Here is a 20,997-nt window from a genome sequence, read left to right as displayed (position 1 = left end):
CTCTTCCCAGGGCAGGAGAGGCTCAAAGGACTTTCGTGATGGGCGCGGCACTGCCGGAGGTACATCGGAGAGATCCGGGTAGGGTGACTGAGCGAGGTAGCGCTCACCAACACCCTTCCGTGAGCACTCCGCCGCAAGTGCCCTCGGTCCGAAGGCCACAAAAGGACTCCACTCAGAGGGGGGGTCAAAAACAGCCGGGCAAGGATGTTCCCAGCACTGAAAGGTTTACTCTCATTCCCTCTTGCCTGGGGATTCACAACTTTTAATCCTCAGAGTGAGACTGGGACAAGCGCTGAGAGGACATGTCCCACGAAATGCCCCAGCGAATCCGAGGAGATTTCAAGCGGGTCAAACGATGTGATGATTCGTATTGTATGCCTTTTGGAAGAGTGAATGATATTGCAGGTCGGTGAACATTTCTGTGAAGGAGATGTCGTTGGCTGAAAGTTTGCGGGATACTACAGTGAACAGAAGGCTTCCCAGAGCAAGTCACTCGATCCATTCGATTTCGTCAGGAGCCGAAAGTGAAGTTTCGTCAAGCACATTTTCGACTGCTTCTTTGTCAGGACTGAGCTCGTTGTCACTGACCAAATCTCCTAGACTGCTCGTCTCTCCTGAACAGCTGCATAACAGTGTTGACCCTGTAAGAATACGAACCCTCATTTACACTAATCGGTCGCTTACTGGTTTACAACTCAGGGCCCAAGCAATCAGCAAACTTCTGACACCTTGCTTTGGGTCGGATCAGTCGAATATTACAAAGCTCAACGACAAGCTGGTTGCTCATCATTTCCTTTTAGTCAAATCTGATGGAAGCCAGGCCGATACGCTACAGAGAGCGACGCTGGTGATATGGATTTCGTCAACAACATTAGAGTACTGCACATGGGGCAGAGCGTTGCTAAGGTAAGATGTTGTATCTAAAGCAAACACCTCTCACCTTCTGCTTCGAAGGCAATTCAAAGCGAGATGATAAACACGCAGGAGGACTTGCAGATCTTGCAGTGGGATCTGGAGCACGAAGACTCGTTTCCTGACGTGACGGCAACCAAGGTGATCACTCCTTTGGCTCACCAACCAATGTTTGAATTTGAGAAAAGCGATCTCATCAACTCCGAGACGAGGTGGTATGGAGCGCGGTGCCTTCGACATTCGACATAAATGCTTTGGATGACTCGCCTAGAGAAATTGTTCCTGTCGACATCTCAATGAGTTTGAGCTCGTCTTCGGAGCTTCTCGACGCATGGAAACAAGGGTATTGTTAAAAAGAACAGATGTAAGCCATCAGGAGAAGTGTCTTGTGTAGATATTATCTTTAAGTGAAAGGTGAAAATGATTAGAACACTGAAATGAGAGCAAAGCAAGCATAGAAAAGCCCGATAGGATATCTACCAAATATGTTAGACAGACAAACAATGTAGATAAGAGATCTCTCACGCGACAAGGGCTTTTTCATTCTGAACGTCCATAGCAATAACCATCATATCACTTGATCGCATAGTACACCTTTAGAACATGTCAAATGGAACCTTGACAGAGTGAAAGATTGACATCTACCATGCAACAGTCACAACTGTCAGAACGGTCATGACATGGCCAGTAGCTGTGAAGAAGGCCGAGAAGAAGGCTAGCAAGACCATTGGAAGCAAACAATACCCCAGAATAGACGACGTCTGCGTCAAACTGAGCGGTCCCATTTCTCATCGTTGATCTTTCACCTGATAGATGTCCAACCCCTTTTGTGACATGAGCGTCATCACGAGCCAAAGTGATCCGCAACCCACAAGCCCGACTCCATAGATGTAACCGAAATGAACCTGTTCCACACCATTACCAGCGCAGCGTCAAACCTCTGGGCGTTACCTTGCCCCGCAGCAGCATCGCCCCTCCCAGCATCAAAGCAATCAGAATCGGCCCTGCCATGTCCGAGTCGGCAATGGGCTCCCCGTCGTTGCCCGGGGAGTAGATCATGTCCTTAGTAACTTTCTTCAAGGGGTTCAGAACTGAGATGGTCTTCTGCTTGATCTTGTCGAAGTCGATCCCCAGCTCTTCCAGTAGAGGAGGCTCATCCTCAAAGTTCGTGCTCATATTCCCTCCGATGTTGCCTGAATACTCTGAGGGATAGTAAGCGCTTGCTCCTGCTTGTCCCGAGCTGTACCGTCCATCAAAGGTTGATGTGTCCATGAACTGTAAGTTGCCTGCGTTCTGCTGCTGGGCACCCATGACAACTGAGTGCAACTTAGGCTGTTGCTCATACATTTTGATTGTTTTGCGGTTTCTTCCCTTGTTTCAAATGTCCTCTATGTTACACTTTCCCTTTATTCCACAACAGATCTCCTGGCAATGAAAAGGTTTCGTTAGCCTGTTTGTCATCTCTCAGAGAAAGTTTGCTGTGGGTATTTCTATTCTCTCAGTTTGACTGCAGGACAAGCCATATTGTCTGCTTGAACTATGCTGCTTATTGCCATCATCTTTGAGCAACTATCATGCAAGGAAGCGAAATCTTCGCAAATGCTTCTCGACATGCATCAGTCCCTCTTCCACACATTCAAGAGCAACCTATGGGGTCAACTGGTGGCATACTCGCACAGACCAGCAGACGCAGATGCATGCTCCTAGCTTCCGACTGCAGTGGAATGAAATCCTTCCTATACTTCTGTGCGTCTGCCCTTGCTACTCAATCTCCATGATGATCACAACTCCTTGCTATATCGCTGTCTCTCCAGCTCTCCCTTGATCTCTTTCTCATCTCCTCCTCTCCTCATCTCTATCTTCGTTCTCAAACGTCTCCTCCCCTCCCTTCCCCTCCCTTCTGCTTCCTCCCGTCGCTTTGCTGCAGCCATCAGCTCAGCGGCATTCAGTTGGCGCCAGCTCACACCCGCACCAACCACCAGTGCCCCTACCCTCCTAACTCACTCAATTTGATAGGTCTGCCTCTAATACCTGGGGGTTATCCTCCCCTCCCCCCACTTCTACCTGTATTACCCCTTCATGCTCTGAAAGGGATGGGTGGTGGGTGCCATGCGCCTCAGGCCGCTGAATGCGCCATGGCAACGATCCCCTGCAGTATGAAGACGAGATGTCCTGACGCTACTCGACCCTGAGGCCTCGCTATGCTCGCCTGCATGCGCTCGTTGAAACTCGCCTCATTGCTACTTCTTCTGCATGCCGGGAGCGGCAGGATGCTGTGGAGGCTTTCCCTCCGAGGAGGGGGGTTTGATGTCTCAGAGGCCATGCATGGCAAGCAAGACATCGACTACGAGTACCTCATGAGGCAGCCGGCTTCGACTGCGAATGCACGCACCGTCTTGCCCCCTTACTCTCAACAGGGTGCAGGCTCGGAGTTCGTCTTCGATGAGTACAAGGAGCTCAAGGAAGCCATGATGGACAATTCGTCAGACACGCACAGTAGCTTCAACTCATCAGATGATACGGTACACGGGTTCGACATTCGCAGAGAGGTGCGCTATTGAACCGCTCGTATGTGCTTCACCAAGTTGTGTGAGTGACCCTTGGATGGCAGATCCTTGAGGAAGAGATGTCCGATGCAGGCGACTTGGACGGGCCCATGTCAACAGAAACTGGCCTGAACAAAGAAGCAACGAATTTCTTTCCGATCTCAGTCTCAGAGGACGACATGCTCGCAGCGAACGAGACTCAGGAGGAGCTGCTGTCGAGATACTCCCGAATCCCCGACGCGATTGCGTCTGACGACGACTCCGCGTTGATGGAGGAGATTCAGGCCAGATACGGCCAGGCACTCCATCGTGTCAAACAGCAGTCTCGCAAGAGGAGCTCGACGGTCGAAGATGCGATAAATTCTGAAGAACACCTGGAGCAGCCCCACAAGAAAGTGAAACCAGGAGTTGATGAGTCCTGACAGGCTTCACATGCACCAGTGAATCATTCTTTGAATGACCAAGGAACAAATTTCCTCTAAGAAGAGTATGCTACATTTGGGTCTACAAAGGGATCGGCTCCTCCTCGGGGTCAACCTTTCTTGAAACAAAGATTCCTCCTGTAAATGTGTAAAGTATGAACCATAATGGCACTTCCAAATTGTCGCACCTTCAACTCCAGGCCCAGCTGTATTTTGCTTGATAATCAATAAATCCTTGTCGAGAAAAAGTATATCTGCAAGATGCAATGAGTGAACAGACCCACGGCAGGTCAATGGAGTTATCAAGCAAACCAATCAAAGCAAGGGGAAGTAAGAAGACGCTCAGTTCGCACCGAAGTATGCTGGACTCTCATCGCTTCCATCGAAGAGACTTATTCTTGGAAGATCAATCTGCGGCGAGGGGAGAAAACTGACGTCTTGCCCGAGCAGCGTGCGGGGTTCAACTTTCACCCTCTCGAAGCTTAACGCCACTCTCGTGGGGCTTCTTGCCTTGGCTCGCGTCGTGACTTTCAATCTCAATGTACTCTCAATGGACCTTGAGGGAGGTAGCAAGGATAATGCACGCGGAACCTGGTCGATAACGTTGACGATTTCGGGCGGTCGCCTGATATCCTGATAGATTGCTCCAGCAGATGTGAAAGGACTCGCTGCAAGGTTGAGTACATCGATGGCAGACGTGTACACAAGTCTCCAAACACCCTTGAGATGACAAACTTCGTTGTCTCCATTGACGCCTAAGGTTGGTTCGGAGAAATATTTTATCCGTTCCAACTTTGAGATCAATTTCGATATCTCGTCTCTCTCTTTCATTGTCGCAGAGAATCCTCGATCACACAAGCAGCAAGCCAATAAAAGATTGCTCTTCAGAGTATTACAATCATCATGGACAGAAGACTTTGACGCCTCCTCCTCGTCTGACATTCCTGTCGCTGCCTGACAACTCAACTTGCACAAACTACGCCTTGAGACGACCGGTCTTGTCGTTGGCGTAACGTCTGCAACAGACTTGTATCTGATCATAGCAGTCGGGAGACTTGACAGGCGGAAGCTCTGCGATGGGCAAAAGAGCATCGCAAACGCGGCGAGCATTATAGCGCTGACCATGGCGCTTACGCTTTTACACCCGATGTCGGTGGGGAAACGCAGCGTGTTTTGAACTTTGAAACTTCTGCATCTCATTATTGAACTTTATTGAACTATACCATCAAAGTTTCAAACTTTAGCGGCTTTTAACTCGCGCAGGCCGGGACTTTTGGGCCGGGCCGGCCAGCAGAAGTTCCAACGTTGTGAATTCATGGAAAGTTCCTTCTTCGAGATGTTCTACAAAAGTACCGGTGGTAGAAACTTTGGGTGGTTGACTGGATGAAGAAGGTAAGGAAATGGCATTTTGATATATGCACCAATAGTGTAGGAAGATCTAGGAGCTACCTGAGCTTGTCCAGCAAGCCCTGTGAATCATCCGTAAAAGGTCCATGAACAAAAGGGGGTGGGGTTATATCCTCAGAAAGTAGCTTTGTTGTCTAGGGTAGGGTGCATTGTTCGATTATGCGGGGGTTAGAGGGGTAGGGTACCTTCGGTTCAGCTGATTTGTGGATGGGCCCCAAAACGAGGGGTACTTCAAAATTTGTGGGGGTCGAAATAAGGGTAGGGTAATATTTTCAGGGGTAGGGAAATCTTGCTGAATCATGATACAAGTCTTTCCCTGGGAAAGCTGGGTAAAGGTGGGGTACCCACCGTGATAGGGTCATCTAGAATGTTCCATTCTGTGGTGGGTCATAAAATTACCTGGTGGGTTAAAACTTTGGTAGGTAGGGGTGCTTTTATAGGGCAGGGTGCGGTGTGGATTTGTGGGAGATGTTGGCAACAGCCGTCGCAGTAGATGAGAGCTCGAATGACAGAATGAGAGAATTCCTGTCCATGAGCAACGGCAATTCAGATATGCTCCAAAGGTTCAAGTCGAGGAAGCGATGTGAAGTAGAGATGGAATCTTATCCTGGGATAGTGCAAGAAAACTTGTCTAAAGCTACAAGGGGTCCGAACGTCGTCGACATCAAGGACGTGCGAAATGTAAGTGTTAAATTTTCATGCTGTGTGCACTTTCTTGATGATATTTCAATGGCTGTATAGGCATTGGATAGCTTGTCGTTATGTAGTCCACCAAAGAAACAGTGTGTTGAAAGAGGATTATCCAGGATGGGAATTCATAGTGCGAATTCATGTGATCAAATCGATTCAAGTCCTTCTCTACGACATAAAACAAGGCACCAGGATTCATTTGTCAGGGATTTATGCAGCACAGTAACAGGCAGCGGGTAATGTGTTTGTGGAGTCTGGCGGTGCATAGTATCCTGATTTCTTGGCAGGGGTATGGGTACTGGGACAACGCTTTTGAATACCGAAGATTTTGCTCGAAAGCTTGGACAGTGTAGCAAGGTTGCCCCATGTCTTTGTATGCCACTAGAATAACCTGACCTTCAACTGTACTGCAGATCACTATGCAGGATCATCTATTGGAACCTGCAAAAGCATTTCTACCACCGACCAGCGCGAACAACAGTAAGTGAGATTGTTTTGATGGTTCTTGAAGAATAATTTTTTGTTTCGAAAGTGTATGCTGTTGTGTTGTATCAACCTCCGGACAAGATCGTTAAAGACATACTGAGAAAGGCTTCTTTTGCGAATTCCTCTTCTCTGTCATCAGTGGTACCCTCGGGGAAAATGGACTGCGAACAAGACGATGAAGAGGCAGAGCGTTTACCGCACGAATGGGAGAGCCGAGATTGTAGCAACACAGGAGCCAATGTACATTGCGGCACAAAGGATGTGGCATTGTGGAGTGTTTGGCCTTCACAACTGCCGGATGAAATGTCAGACCAGACAGAAGAATTTAATCAAGATAACAACAAGGATGTTTATGAAATGGGTAGTAACATGATGATGTTAGAGGATATGGGGATTAGAAGCTGCAATGTTGATAATCCGAGACCGATGAGTTGTGTAGCTGTTTAATAGAAAAGAATTTTGGCACTGAGTGGTTCACACCATACATGCATCACCGCAAGCTCTCACAGAACTCGTTCTCATTGCCACTCTCGCTCCCTGGATGCACCCTGTGGGTGACTACCCCTACCCCTTAAATAGTACCCCTACCCAGGTTTTATGCAGATTTCACTGCCTTACCTATTTTAAACCATCAAAAATTGGCTTTGTGGTGTACCCCATCACTCCCTGAATTGTTCTACCCACCCCTGTGTCTTTGAACACTTTCCATACCCTACCCGTTCATGTTTTTTTCTACCCCTACCTTCTGCTTATCGACCCCACCCCACGAAATACACATGTACCCTACTTGCACCCTGGATTCCCGATGGACCACCCCCTGAAGGAACGAAGTTGATTCGTCCCACCCTTCACAGACCACCATGACCCTCAATTAACTATGTCAAGGTACCCCTGTTCGGTCACTGGATAGTACCCCCACAACTGCACTGATTACCCCCACCCTCTAGGAATGACTACCCCCACCAGTATTTGCCTCCAAACCAAGTCTGAGGCTGCAGACCGCGCATGGCGATCTTGGCTGGTCGGCAACAGCAGTCCACATTCTCCTCGTCCTCCTACACCTCCACACCTTTGTTCTCTTACCCGCAGTGCTTGCAAGAATGAGTGTGAAAGAGATGCAACCTTCATGTGCTGTCTGACACAACTTGAGGGAAGAAGAAGGTACCTGTTTGCGGGCCAACCCCAGCGGGAGGGTTCCGAATAGTTTGTGCGCTCTGGGCAGGGAAAGGACTTGTCAGCAACATGGACGGGTCTAATCAGTATGGCTACTACCAGCAAGGAATGGGTGAGATGCAGAACTATCAGATGCCAAACAGCAATATGGTCCCAGTCGGAAATTCCGATGGGGGCTACATGTACCAGAATCAAGGGGGAACACACATGGGAAATTCTCAGGTGAATCATGGCTCTCATATTCTAATCTGGCCATCTATCCTCTAATCTGATTAACTTGTTATCTGCCCCTCGTTGCTTGGTTGTAGCATGTTTCTTGCTCGTATGCTGAGCCGTTGCTTTGTGGTAGTGAAGCTTGTTGTGAATGCTGCTGCCCCTTTAACATCAGCTCCCTCCTCATATGATCTTGATATCGAATTGTTTTGAATTTTGATGTAATCAAAGCCTCGTCTCGTAAACGCTGTCGTTGAGCTTGAGTCGCGAATCTTTCAAGATCTGTGTATTCGGGATCAATCGTTTTGTCTATGCCTGACTCGTTCCATGAATAGATTGTGGACAATAATCAATCAATGCAGCAACATATGATGCCACAGGGGAATGGCGGTATGCAAAATCAAGTGGCTGTCAGCTGGCATGGACTTCCTGGGTTTCACTCTCAGCCTGTCGCTGCCATGCCGAATCCTTCACAGTCAGCGCCTCAACCTAACAACGGTGGCGCCATGAAACGTAGGCTTCTAGACCATTATGATTTTTATCGTACTCCTGATGGGAGGAAGGTCAAGATGGGTGGGGGTAATTACGCCACGGTTTGGCGAGGCTTCTCTAAATTGACGGGTGAAGAGGTTGCATTCAAGATCATCGTGAAGAACGAAGTAACTGCTGCAGAGGCGAATCCGATGCACGCAGAGATCCTCAAGATGGTAGACCACAAGAATATCATCCAGCTCAAAGATTATTTCGATGAAGATCGAGCATTGTGCCTGGTCCTTGAACTGGCCCATGGGGGGGATATCGTGGAAAAGGTTCACAGCGATGGGGTTTTTACCGAAGCAGCTGCCGTTCGTTACTGCAGACAGATCCTGTCGGCACTTGCACATTGCCACAAACGTGGGTTGGTTCATTGTGACATCAAGTGTGAGAATATTCTATTTGCTTCACGGGACCCGGACTCCGAATTGAAGTTAGCTGATTTTGGTCTTGCTCAGCTACTGAGGCGAGTTCGTCATCTCTGCTGACTGTGACCTGATAGAAATTCGTCTATGTAGGAGGGGCGACAAGCTGGTTGCCGGTCGAGGAACTCCCGAGTATGTGGCTCCCGAAGTAAGGTGCATCCATGATTTATCAGGCCTGAAAGTTGTGCAAGGTGATTGAGAGTACGGGCTACGACACTTCAGCGGACATGTGGAGTGTTGGAGTGTTGGTGTACACTTGGATGTCTGGGGTTTTCCCTTTCTCTGTCCCGGACAGAGACAAAGATAATCAGCCAATCTCACGGTGAGATTGGCTGATTATGTGATACACAAAACGCTTTTGCACCGCTTATGCAGGTTGCAGGCATCGACACAGAGAAATTTTGTACAAGAAGATTTCTGAGTGCAACTACAGTGAACAGTACCTTGATCGCGTTTCTCCAGAAGCCAAGGTATGAGCAAATGGCTTAATCGAAGTGTGTGACATATGACATCTGTTCTTTTGCACAGGATTTCATCCGACAGTTACTGCGCAGAGATCCGAAGCAGAGGATGACAGCAGGTGATACAATCGAGGATCGCTGGAATTCCAAAGTGACCACAGAACAGAGCGAGCATTGCAGCACCCATGGATCGCTTACAACACAGCGCCGTCGCGTCCACTGAATCACAACCTTCAGGCAAGGATCCTGATTCTACATGATTGATTCTGAATGTGGGGTATGCAGGCTCTCAGAAGAGTGAGGGAGCAGGTTCAGATTCTTGTAAGATAGAAGCTTGAAGCTGAAGTCTTCCTTGTTGTAGGAGGGTGTATCTCATGCGTTCTACTCTGTCCTTCTCAACTCCTCAGGATCTGGAGAGCAAGTAATGTACCATTTGAGTACTAGTCTGCAGCTGACGGGACTGATCGCCAGGCTCCGCTACTGCTGGCAGCAACCACGCCAGGAGAATCCGGTTCTTGTTGCTTTTGTCTGAAATGTTCTGGTTGCTGATATTTAATGTTCTGCAGAGGACGTGGATATATTGGGCAGAGGTGTAGCACCTTTGATCACGATGGCATACAGGTATCGAGTCCTAAATCAGGCGACATCTTTTCTGACATTTTGGTTGATCACTTCATTTTGTTTTGCGCCTTGCTGTTGTTGTGCTCTGGACTATGACAGTGCTAGACAAGAAGATCAAGAACAAGCTGCGGAATTAATCGGTTTGCACTTTTTGAAACCTTCTCTTGTGCTCTGCGTGGATTGATTTTTCACAAAGCGAATTGCTTACTCCGACGAGAATACCGGGATCGACTAGTGGAGGTAAATCGTCTGATCTTTCTGTATCCCCTGAGATCATTTTCAAATTGATTCATTTGGTTGTGAGAATCCCTTGAATCAGCTTTTCTCAGAAGAATGATGTGATTTGGACAGGGAGGCGTTTTTCGAGCTTTAGCCGAGTTATCAGAGTCACAAAACGTCAAAGTCAGGCCCAAGCCTTTATACACTACTTATCATCCTGACGTCACGTTTTAGGTTCTGAATTTCGTTGGACTTGCGATGTATCGGATTACGTTGGTGAAAGCTCATCGTCATGCAATATCCCAGAACAAACATGTGAGTTGGAAATCTCTTGGACTTGAATCAAGCTGAGCTTCGTCTGCCGTTCATTTTGACGATTCTGTGTCCAGTTTTTGGATCGAATGGTTGCTCTGGGACAAAGCCGAAGCAACATGGTTGCGCGCCAGGTTGCTAAATTGGGTCATTGATTAGTCCCTAAAACCATCAACAGGCTGGAAGGGCTTTCTGTGAAATGTTAAAAGAGGTAAATATTTCCTTTCCAGATTTGATCTGTTGGGGAGCTGACAGAGCTCAAATGTGCAGGAGAGTATCAGGGAGGAGTTGCTCAAGAAGGTAGCAAGAGCAGGAAAATGCCATCTTCATGAAGTGAGAGGAACTTGCAGGGTGTTTTGAAGACAACATGTCGCTTGCTGCAATCTGATATGATTGTGCATCAAGTGAGCGATGAATTTGTTCTGTTGGACCCGCTCATGCAGCATGCAGGCTGAAGCTCTCGCATCATGGGGTTCGCTAACAGAACATGTTTGTAATGTTGCTGCTCCTTTTTCAACTGATCGCCCTCACTGTCAGAAACACCTTCAGTCGTACCTGCTGGACACTGAGGTAAAGAGCATTCATCTTGCATTCGATGTCTCACAGGCATGTCGAAGGTGCAGGCAATCTCTCAGATCCACCGGCTCGTGAGCAGAGAAAGCACTTCGCCCACTACACTGAGCAGTTTCTTCCAAGTGAGATCTGTAAGATGATTTCCCATGTACCTGATGCGAGCTTGGGGAAACAGGCAGCTTTCATTCTGCAGCAATTAACTCTCGATCGGCTGGAGGAGGTTGGTCCGATTATCATCCGAGAAGCTCTCCCGACCGTTGAGCGGCTGTCAAGGTGCGCATGTCGACGATCTCCGATCGCCTTTACCTTGTGCCATGAGCTGATACAACTTTGTCAACAGACACTCAGTGGAGTTGATCAGAGTCCCTGCGATGCGAACTCTTCGGCGATTGATGGTATGAGTTTCTTTGATTCATTTTCACCTCTGCCACTTCCGTCAGAAATCCTCAGTAGTGTTGGTGACAGTTGAAATCCTGACTAACGGCACAGGTCGGGTTCTACGAGGAGATGTGGAACTCATCGTCCACCAGTCTTCAGAATCTGATGCGCGAGGTATGGGGACCTCTCTTCATTGCTGTTTGGTAATTCCATGCGAGCAGATTAAGGGAAGCGATGCCTTTGCCGAGGAGGAAGCAGCTTACAAGGGCGATACCTATAACACTCAGACCGAGTGGCCAACGCTCGATAACCAAACAAATTTTGATGATCAATTTGCTGAGGTGAGCAGGAGGGGGGAAAGGTTCAGAGGAGAAGGAGAACGTTTCGATCTTTCTAATGCGCTGGTTTTTGCTTGATCATATTCCCCTAATATCTTTCACAGATCACGTATGACACGTCAGGGCGTAAACGGCAGCACTCGCCCTCGGAGTTTTTCCCGTGGGACTTTGACGACGGGAGCTCAAAGAAGCAAAGATAGCCAGAGAGGTCAGAGTGCATTCAAAGGAAAAAATCTCCCGACAGCTTCACGTGCGGCTCTCTAAAAGTTCCTTCTTGGCTGCCTCGCGGAAGAAGGTGGTGCCTTGGGGAAGAATCTCTTTCACCCATGGCAGTGACGTCAACTTGTCACTGCTCTCGTCAGCCTGGCGCCTTCGCCTCCTCCTCTTGTTACCTCCTCATCGAGATGTCCAGGGGGCTCGTGAAGCCCAGCTGCAACTCTGCGCGTCGGACAGACTTGATCCTGTCCGAAGAGTAGCCGCGAATGCTGCAAGGACGTCAGTAGGAGGAGAAGGAGGGAGAGACAGAGACCTGCTGACAATCTCTCCCATGGCGACGCGTGAGAGCCTCTCCGGTCCTCCCATGCTCAACGTCCTTGTGAGGGGTGCTGACATACACTGATGCTCGAATGAGCCGGGGGAGAGCAGAGCAGGAGAGGAGAAGAAAAAGACCTCCTTTGCGTGAAGAATGAATACTAGGAGGATGGCGACGACGTCATTGACGTAGATAGGACATCGAACCTGATGACGCATGAGGAGGAGGAGGAGGAGGAGGAGGAGGAGGCTATGGACCTCGTCTCCGAAGAGCGAAACCGGCTGCTCTGCTGTGGCCTTGGCAAGTGACTCGTCGAGGAACTGAAGGAATGGTCAAGGTAACAAGAAGATTTGGGGGAAGGGGGGAGGTTGAACCTGCAGGAAGGACCCGGTCCTCACGCACTCCCGGGGGGGGTTGGGCCCATAGATGAGAGACGATCGGAGGATGACGTGGTTGGGCCATCGATCGCGCAAGACTTGCTGGCCAAGATAAGACATGAGGAGCAAACTTGAGCAAGAAAGTAGGAGACCTCGAAGCGCAGCTTCGTCTTCCCGTACTGGTTAACAGGGAGCGCGTCCTGCCATGAGTTGAGCTTGCGAAGAGAGGACAGGGTGAGAGGTGGAGGAAGGAGGGGAGTAGGATGCGAGGAGAGGAGGAAGGGAGAAGCTGAGAGGAACGAATCTCACGCTCTCCTCGTCGTAGACCGGATGTTGCCCATCGAAGATCTGGTCGGTTGACACTTGAACGAACAGCGCGTCGCTCTTCACCTGCTCAACATCACCTCCTGGAAGCGCCGCCGTCCTCCAACACCTGCAGCAGCGCATCCAGGAGGGCGGTGGGGACGTTGATAGCCTCTGCCTCCTCCTGCTGCTTCTCGCAAGCAGCAGGAGCGGACATGGCGGCAAGGTTGACGACAACATCCGGGCGAAAATCTTCCACCCCTTTGTGGATAGATGAAGCGCTCTGAAGCCAAGACAGTCAGTCAGTCAGTCATTCCTCCCTCATGCTCCTTGCTCTCCGCCTCTCTCCCCCTTGTCCCATCTCCCCTCAATCCGGCGATTTCTTCCTCCTCCCCGCCCCTCCCCTCCCCTCCTCACCGTCATGTCCATTTGGATTCCCGTCATGTTGGCGGGGATGCCTCCTGCTCGAGAGCCGAAGGTCCCCGCACAGACGATGCTCGGATCCTGGTTGCCAGCTTCACAGGGGTCAGAGGTCGAGCAGGGCAAGTTACGAAGCCACACCATTGTGAGCTTGAATGGCGTCCAACAAGAACTGTCCTAGATAACTTCACACCTCGTCAGCAAGAGACTCCCTCCTGCTCCTCGCCCATGGCAACATTTCTCACCCGCTCGCACCGGTCACAAGCACGCGTACAGCAGGAGCTGATCCTCCTTGCATGGTCGCTGTTGACTGAGAGGTCTGTGGACCGAAGAGACAAAGCAAACAAGCGAAAGCTCGCAAACTGATAAGACGCAGTATCTTCGTGCTGCGTTGGGATCAGTCTGGGTACTACCTGCTTGAAAAACTCTCCCTTCCCTCTCCTCCCATTGCAAATCATCCTGCGCCTTCCCCTCTGATCCCATCCCAACCCCTCCCCTCCCCTCCCCTCCCCTCCCTTCCCCTCTCCTCTCCTCTCTTCCCCTCCCCTCCCCTCCCCTCCCCTCTCTCCCTTTGCCCAATCTCCTCCCCGACACCATTGCCAGGGAACTTTTGTTTTATTGACTGAAAAAGAAGGGCAAACCGAACTTTGGTACTTTGCAATGTCAAACTTAAATCAGAAGTATTTAGTTTCACAACACAAACTTTCGCTTGACGGAAATAGTACCTCTACTCTTCGGACCCTACGATCGTACAACCCACCCACATTCCATCTCCAAAGACTGCAGTAGTACCCCTACTATCAACTGATTCTTCATGGGTATATTTCAAATAGAGATCAACTACACCCCTCATTCGAATCACCCCACCCTCCCACCTCTAATTTGCAAGAAGCGAATGACATACCATGCGGGCGCGAACTACCAGACAACAGCAAGCAAGCAAGCAAGCAAGAGACAGCAAGACAACAGACAGCAAGACATGGAGAGAGAGAATGGAGAGAAGAAGGAATCTGAGGGCGGGCGAAGGCTTCAGTGTAGAGCCAGAAAAGAATGGGGAGAAGAAGGAATCTGGGGGCGGGCGAAGGCTTCAGTGTAGAGCCAGAAAAGAAGAAATAATTGGGAAAGACAGAGGAAAACTTTAGAGAGGAGACTGCTAAATGTTTGACTTGCCTTATGCTTGTGCAATGCTCATGCATGAGATAAAAGACTGAGGTGGAGACGAAGAAGATGACCAAGTATGACATGTTGAGTAGAGATTGTTGTTACTTTAGGCTAGAAGTGATCGTGAAAACAGGAGTAGTCACGATTGCGTTTCTTCGGGATGATTGGGAGATTGTTTTAGATGAATGTTCCAAAGGACTACCCAGTGGAAGGAAATTTTAGATGAAGTGATAGAAGGAATGCCGGACAGACAGAACAAAAAGGGAGGATGTTCCATGGAGAAATGTTCTCAAAACTCGTTGTGAGGAGGCATGAAGGTGTTGGTTGCCACTCTGTCTTTCAAATATGCACTGCAGAATAGTAGAAGTAGCATGACTAGACTAGGACAATAATGGAACTTTTTGAAGCACGATTTGGCAAAGAATATCATTCCGAAACATTTGAACTGACCCGATTCAATGCGACTGAAATTTTTAAGTGGGTGAATCCAACTTGCATCTTACGATTATTGTGTCAGATTATGTGGTAGAGGAAATGAATAAGAAAGACGAGAGGATGGAGAAATTGCGGGCGGTTGTGTCGATGGCTGCCTTCTTGGCAATCGGGGCTATCTTTGTTGCTTTGCAACAGCAACATCCAAGTTCTGAGATCGACATGATGGTGCAGAAGGCTGCCATGCAAGGTGATATTCTTTTGACTTTTGCAAGACATCTCACTCTCCATGAGCAGTAAGCCCGAAGAAGGTCATGGTACACAAAGCTGCGAGCAAGAAGATGGTCCTTTGATGCAGCTTTGTATCTCTCCTGAATCTGGTGTTCAGAATCCTGCGACCTGGAACTGGAAGATGTGGCAAGAGGTATGCAGCTGATGCTTTTCGGTTCTTGCTAGATTCTCTCTGATCGTTTTCTGCCGCACCAGGAGGCGAAGAAAGCTTTGCTTCATGCTGCACACCACAAGAAAGTGGTTCCAAAGCAAGCGAACCGACTGAACACAGTGAAGAAGTATATCACTCATGTGGCACGGCAGGTTGATGTTGAATTCAGAGGAGTTGTAGTGTAAGCATTTGACCTTTCTTCAATGCAGGATGCAACCGTTCGCGATCAAGTAAGAGAGGTCATCAAAGCAGCAGAAGCGACTGAAAAGGAACAGGTGACACCTTCCGGGCTATTGTCTTGTGTGCAGTAATTCATTGTCTTCGTGATAGATGATCAATGTTGATAAAAAAAGTCAGAAAGCAGCAAAGGGAAGCAAAGTCAAGTCTTCGCGGGTCCCTCGGTTCATTGACATGGACCTTGTTGATTCAAAGTTGATCTTTCTCCCAGGAAACTCTCGAAGAATACTCTGAAGGTTATGGAGGTGAGAATTTCTTGGGCTCCAGGTGGGTCTTGTTCCTCATGTACGATGGTAGGAGGCCAGGAGAGCTGGTTGGGCGGCGGATGAAGCTGCGCGAGAGAAGGCCAAAGCAGAAGCGAAGAGGTCAGTGAAAGGGAAGGGATTGATGCTTGAGATGTTTTTTTGAGCTCATTTGGTGACAGTTACTACAACCAACTAAGGAAGGAGATGTTTGCAAGGGTCAAGGCCAAGCAGGAGAGGGCAAGGAAGGTGTGTATAGCCTCGGCAGATGGGAGAAAATCGTGCTGAACGACAAACAAAACAGATTCTGATAGCTAGTAAGAACATGTCCGCGTCGCAGGATAACAAGAAACTTCTGAACGACTTGGACGCTATCTACAGTGAGAGCGTTTGTTGAGCAAGCATGCATGACTTCTTCTCAGGTAAAGATGGCCCTCTTCCTCACAAGAATGCCTTGGCAACCTCCAACTCAACCAAGGTGATCAACTTGTAACAACGTCCGTGAGTTTCTAATACGATCCTGCCTACAGACACACCTCGCAGCAGAGCACAAGGTAAGTTCGACCACCATGGTTTTCATCATCATCTCATGTATGATTGTACAGAAGGCGAAACCTCACAGCGTGATGTCTTTTCTTGCGAGCTGGTTTTCTTGAAGGGTTGGCCTTGCCTCATTGTAACAAGTTTTGAACATGAAGTTTTGTATTTTTACAAGTAATGAAGATGCTAAAGAACAGAAAAGACAGAAAATACTACTCTACAACCATCTCAAGAGATAGAGAAGACGGGCCGAAGATCCAGCCCCGACCCCCAGCGCCCTGAAAAATCAAGTCATGAAATGAGAACACTAGGAGGAAGCGAGGTTCGGAGACAAGGATAGTACAACTTAAGGAGAGCAAACACAGAATGTTTCCCGACTATGACTCGTATGCTCTCAATGTGCATGCCAAAGGCGCAGCTGGTCCTTCCCCGGAGGGACGACCATGAGAGCAGCCTTAAGGATCGGGAGGAAGATATCCCAGCGTTGTCTGGACCCTTTCTTTGATTCGTTGCATCACAAGTCCTTGAGTCCTCACTTGCATGATTCTTCAGCTTCTTGTTGATGCGGCAAAGAATGGGTAATTCGCACTGGTCGAGGATGGTTGCGGGGGATCAAACAACAACGCAAGGCGATAGGTCGTGGAGTAGAGCAGAGGAGGGCTGGTTGCATGCAACATTGGCAGATCCACATATAACTAGCACGTCAACAGCTGACAGAGCGAACGACAAGGCAGACCATGTGTGTACAAGGAAGTCTTGAAGCAACTCGAGCGAGGCCTTCTCCTCACCATCTGCTCGCTTTACCCCCCGCGGGGTACGTCGCCCTTCAACCAGTCCCGTCCTGCACGTGAAACGTGTTCAGACGGACGGTTACATTCCGCCGCCGCCGCAACGGTTGGGCCTGGCCGCTGAGCGGCCCCGTCAGCCCGGCCTGTGAGTGACCATTGCGCCGGCCCGGGCCGGGGGCCGGGCCCGGCGGCGCCGTCCGATACTAGGCTACTCGCCGCACCGGCGTCCAGCGGGGCCGGCGGCCACAGTTGGAAATCACTGCCGCTCCCCGGACGGTTCGAATTTGTGGACTCGGGACACACCGTACTGGTTAGCGGACCGTCCGACCGTCCGACATCGGGCCGCCGCCCGGCCCTGCCACAGTGAGTCCGATCCGCCGCGGCAGCGGCCGGCCAGGCTCCAAACGGTTTCGCGCCCGGCCGGCCTCTCCGGGACCCGGCGTCGGCGGCGACTGCCGGCGCGGCCGCCCGCGGCCACGCACCCGGCGTCGGTGCCGGTGCCATGTGACTCGGACCGGCGGGCCCGGGAGCCTACACCTCGTCGATCAGTATACAGTACGGTAGTACTACCCAGGGAGCCGCAGCGCTAAAAAAAAACAGTCACTCTTCGCCCGGTGAGGGCCCGGAGGTCCCGCTAAAAACAAAAAACAGTCAGTACGGTACCGTACCGGGCATCATGGCATACTAGCCTAGTAGACCGCCGGTACTGCCGCCCTTACAATGACCCCTCATCTGCTGGTACGGTACTACCCCACCCCATCCTGTCGGGCAGCATCAGTGAACTCTGGTTGCAATCTTTTTTTCTAGTCATTCATCTACGGCTCCACAGAGGACCACCCTACCCTCAAAAGCCCTCGGAAGACCCCCATATCCCAATGTAGGACTCCTCAGTCAGGGGTAGTCTACACCCCTACCAAGAGGCGTAGATTTCGAAAAGATGCCTTCTCGTCGATCCCTAATGCAGACGTAGAACTACCCCCTGACCTGACGTTTCGCTACTCCCGACCGCAGTGTGTCCATTGTACCCTGTCCTTTTCCATAACATTGCAGTATACAAAGTGGGTACTCGAGATGCAGGTGGCAGGAAATATAGGGTGGGGGTGATGGTATGGAGGGGGTAGGGGGTGCCTCCTTGCTTCTCTGATGTGAAGGTTACGTGAAACCTCCTCTGGTCCACTTCGCCTCCCCTGCCCACGCGTGACTCTTCCTCCGTGCTCTACTCATCTCAGTGAGCTTCCGCGTTCGTTGATCCCCTTCCTGCTCTTGCAGCTGACAGACTCGAGCCTTCCATTCGTCGCAATGACCATGTCCAAGAGGTATTGTTCTCCCCCAAGACCTTCGATCCTGATCCTGCTTTCTAGGTCCCTCACCACCGCACGTGGTTTCCTGCCTTACGTGGTGCTGTTTCTCTCCGTATCAGCATGTGCTGCCACCATGGTCGACAGTCCCGAGATCGGCATCCCCTACCTGTACAAGGGTCTCATCACCTGGGCCTTCTTCTGGGCTTTCCTTGACGCCTTCACCATCGGAGCCAACGACGTTGCCAACGCCTTCGCTAACGCTGTTGGAGCTAGGACCATCTCCTTCAGGACAGCTGTCTCGATCGCGTGCGTTTGCGAGCTTGTTGGTGTGATTGCTCTGGGCAGCACTGTGACCGATGCTGTGCGCAAGAAGATGGTCAAGGTGGACTGGTTCAAGCATGATCCTTACGTCCTTGCTCTGGGCATGAGCTGCGTCAACCTTGGCTCTGGTGGATGGGTGTTCATCGCCACCACGCTGTCTATGCCTGTCTCGACTACTCACTCGGTTGTTGGCGCCATCCTTGGTATCGGTATTGCAACCTGGGGTGCTTCTGGAGTGAACTGGGGCTATGACGGAGGGTTTGGTGGAGTTGTTGCATCCTGGTTCATTTCACCCATCCTCTCTGGAGTGTTGGCTGCGATCTTCTACCTCAGCACCAAGTTCCTCGTGCTCAAGCATCCCGACGATGTCGCCGTCAGGCGCGGCATTGCGCTCCTTCCCGTCTACTTCTTCTTCGCCTTTGGCGTCGTGGCCGGCTTCATGGTCATGAAGGGAATCCCTGCATTGAAGAAGACACCTTACAAAGTTACTGTGCCCGTCACGTTTGGAATTGCTATCTTCTTTGGCATCGTCGGTTACATTTTTTGCGTGCCATGGACTCGTCGTGCTATTGTGGACAACGAGAACCTGCCATGGTACACCATGTTCTACATTCACACAATCCCTGTTGGTTCAATGGGATACGTCGAAGAGGCCCCCACACAAGCCAACAAGGACATCGAAATGAACGATCCTGTCAATGTCCCTCAGACTTCGGTCGTGTACCAGGAGGGTTACAACTCCGCATATCCTGAAGGCGCCATCTCCGGCAGCGCATTCGGCAAGGCTGGGGACAGCTTAGAAGAGGAAGGCGAGAAGGAACCCTTCAACATCTTGAAGTGCATCTTCCCTGGATTCTTCATGGACATCGGAGGCCTCAAGGAGGAGGATGCTGCCATGCACGCCAAGGCCTTCCAGGCTTACTCCAAGACCGAGGAGATGTTCAAGATGCTTCAGCTCACCACCTGCTGCTTCTTCTCCATCTCCCACGGCGCCAACGACATGGCTAACGCTGTCGCTCCCTTCGCTACTGTCTGGATGGTCTACAGCACCGGCACGGTATCAAGCAAGGCGGATGTCCCCATGTGGCTTCTGGTCTACGGAGGTCTCGCGCTCGACGTCGGTTTGTTGACTATGGGCTACTACATCATGGACGCTCTTGGCAACCGCCTGACCCTTCAGTCTCCTTCCCGCGGCTTCTGTATCGAGCTGGGAGCTATGTTCACTGTGATGACCTTCTCTCGTCTCGGAGTTCCTGTCTCCACCACTCACTGCATCTCCGGTGCCACCACTGCTGTCGGACTTTGCAACGGAGACGTCGGAGCTGTCAACTGGAAGCTCGTCGGTGTCATCTTCGGTGGATGGCTTCTCACTTGCCCATGTGCCGGCATTGTGACTGGTCTGCTCTACTGGGCCATCGCCGCTGCTCCATCGCCCGTGGCAGGCAACGGATTCTTCAGTGGTTATCACGGTTAAGACTATTTTTATTGACCGTGGCATCGGCTTTGTGTGAATTGCATGAATATTTATCTATGATTTGTTTGCAAACAATGTTTCACATGTTTGATTTCAAAGGTTGTAATAAACTGGAAAAAGACACTTGAGGGGCCGTGACACTTAGTACCGTTCATTCCCTGAGCTCGCGGCCTCACTGCCGTTTGGAGGGTCACGGGTACCTGCAGATCACCTATGAGGTCACCGTGAGCCGCAACACAAAGCGAAGATGCTGTTGAAATCCTGACGGTGACCCACTGCGCAGTTCCTACCGTCAGAAGGTGCTCTGTTCCGAGCCTTGTGTTGGAATATGTCAGTGCCAAGCGGGGCCAGGCAAGGCAGGGAGTGACGGTTTGCGTACGTATCCTTGTAGGTTGCAATCGGGCAGCGGCGCTGGAAGCTGCCGCAGTGCCAGGCTGGAAGCCGGCCTCCGACCGTACTGTTCCATAACGGTAGAATCCGATGATCCTGGCAGGAGCAGGCCCGCCGCCGTGATGCCCAGTGCACGTCGGTCGGACCGTGGGTATCGGATCCGGATGATCGTCGCACGTGACGGTGCGGGCCGCACTGCGGCACCGTCCCCTCAGTCAGTCACGCTCGGCTGAGTCCCTGGCTGAGTCCAGGCAGCCGCACAGCGGCACCGTCGGCCGGTGTGCCGCAGTGCCGGTCACCGTCACGGTTCGGAGCCTGGGGGCCCGG

At 50.6% G+C, this 20,997-nt stretch overlaps 8 protein-coding genes across 8 annotated transcripts; 5 read left to right on the top strand and 3 right to left on the bottom strand.

The window, feature by feature from the left end:
• Positions 1-302: 302 nt before the first annotated feature.
• GUITHDRAFT_115534 (hypothetical protein) lies at positions 303-1,319 on the top strand (the record flags this gene model as incomplete). The annotated part of the gene is made up of 7 exons (XM_005825318.1): positions 303-409; positions 601-643; positions 700-778; positions 821-906; positions 955-1,139; positions 1,184-1,255; positions 1,307-1,319. The coding sequence occupies 7 exons, from the start codon at positions 303-305 to the stop codon at positions 1,317-1,319; spliced, it is 585 nt and encodes a 194-aa protein (XP_005825375.1).
• Positions 1,320-1,336: 17 nt separating this feature from the next.
• On the bottom strand, positions 1,337-2,088 carry GUITHDRAFT_77305 (hypothetical protein; the record flags this gene model as incomplete). The annotated part of the gene is made up of 5 exons (XM_005825317.1): positions 1,337-1,388; positions 1,438-1,506; positions 1,558-1,673; positions 1,719-1,817; positions 1,864-2,088. The coding sequence occupies 5 exons, from the start codon at positions 2,086-2,088 to the stop codon at positions 1,337-1,339; spliced, it is 561 nt and encodes a 186-aa protein (XP_005825374.1).
• A 1,025-nt stretch (positions 2,089-3,113) lies between these two features.
• GUITHDRAFT_144318 (hypothetical protein) lies at positions 3,114-3,880 on the top strand (the record flags this gene model as incomplete). The annotated part of the gene is made up of 2 exons (XM_005825316.1): positions 3,114-3,461; positions 3,524-3,880. 2 exons carry the CDS (start codon positions 3,114-3,116, stop codon positions 3,878-3,880), a joined length of 705 nt encoding a protein of 234 aa, XP_005825373.1.
• A 13-nt stretch (positions 3,881-3,893) lies between these two features.
• On the bottom strand, positions 3,894-5,007 carry GUITHDRAFT_96996 (hypothetical protein; the record flags this gene model as incomplete). The annotated part of the gene is made up of 3 exons (XM_005825315.1): positions 3,894-4,018; positions 4,069-4,134; positions 4,234-5,007. Coding segments are annotated over 3 exons (896 nt in total), but the record flags the coding sequence as incomplete, so codon positions are not given.
• Positions 5,008-8,418: 3,411 nt separating this feature from the next.
• GUITHDRAFT_77294 (hypothetical protein) lies at positions 8,419-9,134 on the top strand (the record flags this gene model as incomplete). The annotated part of the gene is made up of 3 exons (XM_005825314.1): positions 8,419-8,853; positions 8,915-8,956; positions 9,000-9,134. The coding sequence occupies 3 exons, from the start codon at positions 8,419-8,421 to the stop codon at positions 9,132-9,134; spliced, it is 612 nt and encodes a 203-aa protein (XP_005825371.1).
• Positions 9,135-11,956: 2,822 nt separating this feature from the next.
• GUITHDRAFT_115530 (hypothetical protein) lies at positions 11,957-13,640 on the bottom strand (the record flags this gene model as incomplete). The annotated part of the gene is made up of 12 exons (XM_005825313.1): positions 11,957-12,059; positions 12,103-12,195; positions 12,240-12,325; positions 12,380-12,448; positions 12,500-12,562; positions 12,617-12,721; positions 12,772-12,819; positions 12,929-13,009; positions 13,053-13,205; positions 13,340-13,437; positions 13,484-13,527; positions 13,588-13,640. The coding sequence occupies 12 exons, from the start codon at positions 13,638-13,640 to the stop codon at positions 11,957-11,959; spliced, it is 996 nt and encodes a 331-aa protein (XP_005825370.1).
• A 1,397-nt stretch (positions 13,641-15,037) lies between these two features.
• On the top strand, positions 15,038-16,512 carry GUITHDRAFT_144315 (hypothetical protein; the record flags this gene model as incomplete). The annotated part of the gene is made up of 13 exons (XM_005825312.1): positions 15,038-15,185; positions 15,233-15,279; positions 15,324-15,359; positions 15,392-15,529; positions 15,587-15,652; positions 15,708-15,778; positions 15,826-15,859; positions 15,912-15,979; positions 16,039-16,105; positions 16,161-16,236; positions 16,279-16,334; positions 16,387-16,410; positions 16,462-16,512. 13 exons carry the CDS (start codon positions 15,038-15,040, stop codon positions 16,510-16,512), a joined length of 882 nt encoding a protein of 293 aa, XP_005825369.1.
• Positions 16,513-18,618: 2,106 nt separating this feature from the next.
• On the top strand, positions 18,619-20,280 carry GUITHDRAFT_77310 (hypothetical protein; the record flags this gene model as incomplete). The annotated part of the gene is made up of 2 exons (XM_005825311.1): positions 18,619-19,377; positions 19,645-20,280. The coding sequence occupies 2 exons, from the start codon at positions 18,619-18,621 to the stop codon at positions 20,278-20,280; spliced, it is 1,395 nt and encodes a 464-aa protein (XP_005825368.1).
• Positions 20,281-20,997: the final 717 nt, after the last annotated feature.

The sequence above is a fragment of the Guillardia theta genome, assembly GCF_000315625.1.
Source record: "Guillardia theta CCMP2712 unplaced genomic scaffold GUITHscaffold_85, whole genome shotgun sequence".
Taxonomy (NCBI): domain Eukaryota; class Cryptophyceae; order Pyrenomonadales; family Geminigeraceae; genus Guillardia; species Guillardia theta.
Note: the sequence above shows the minus strand (reverse complement) of the source record. Positions and strands in the feature narration are given on the sequence as shown.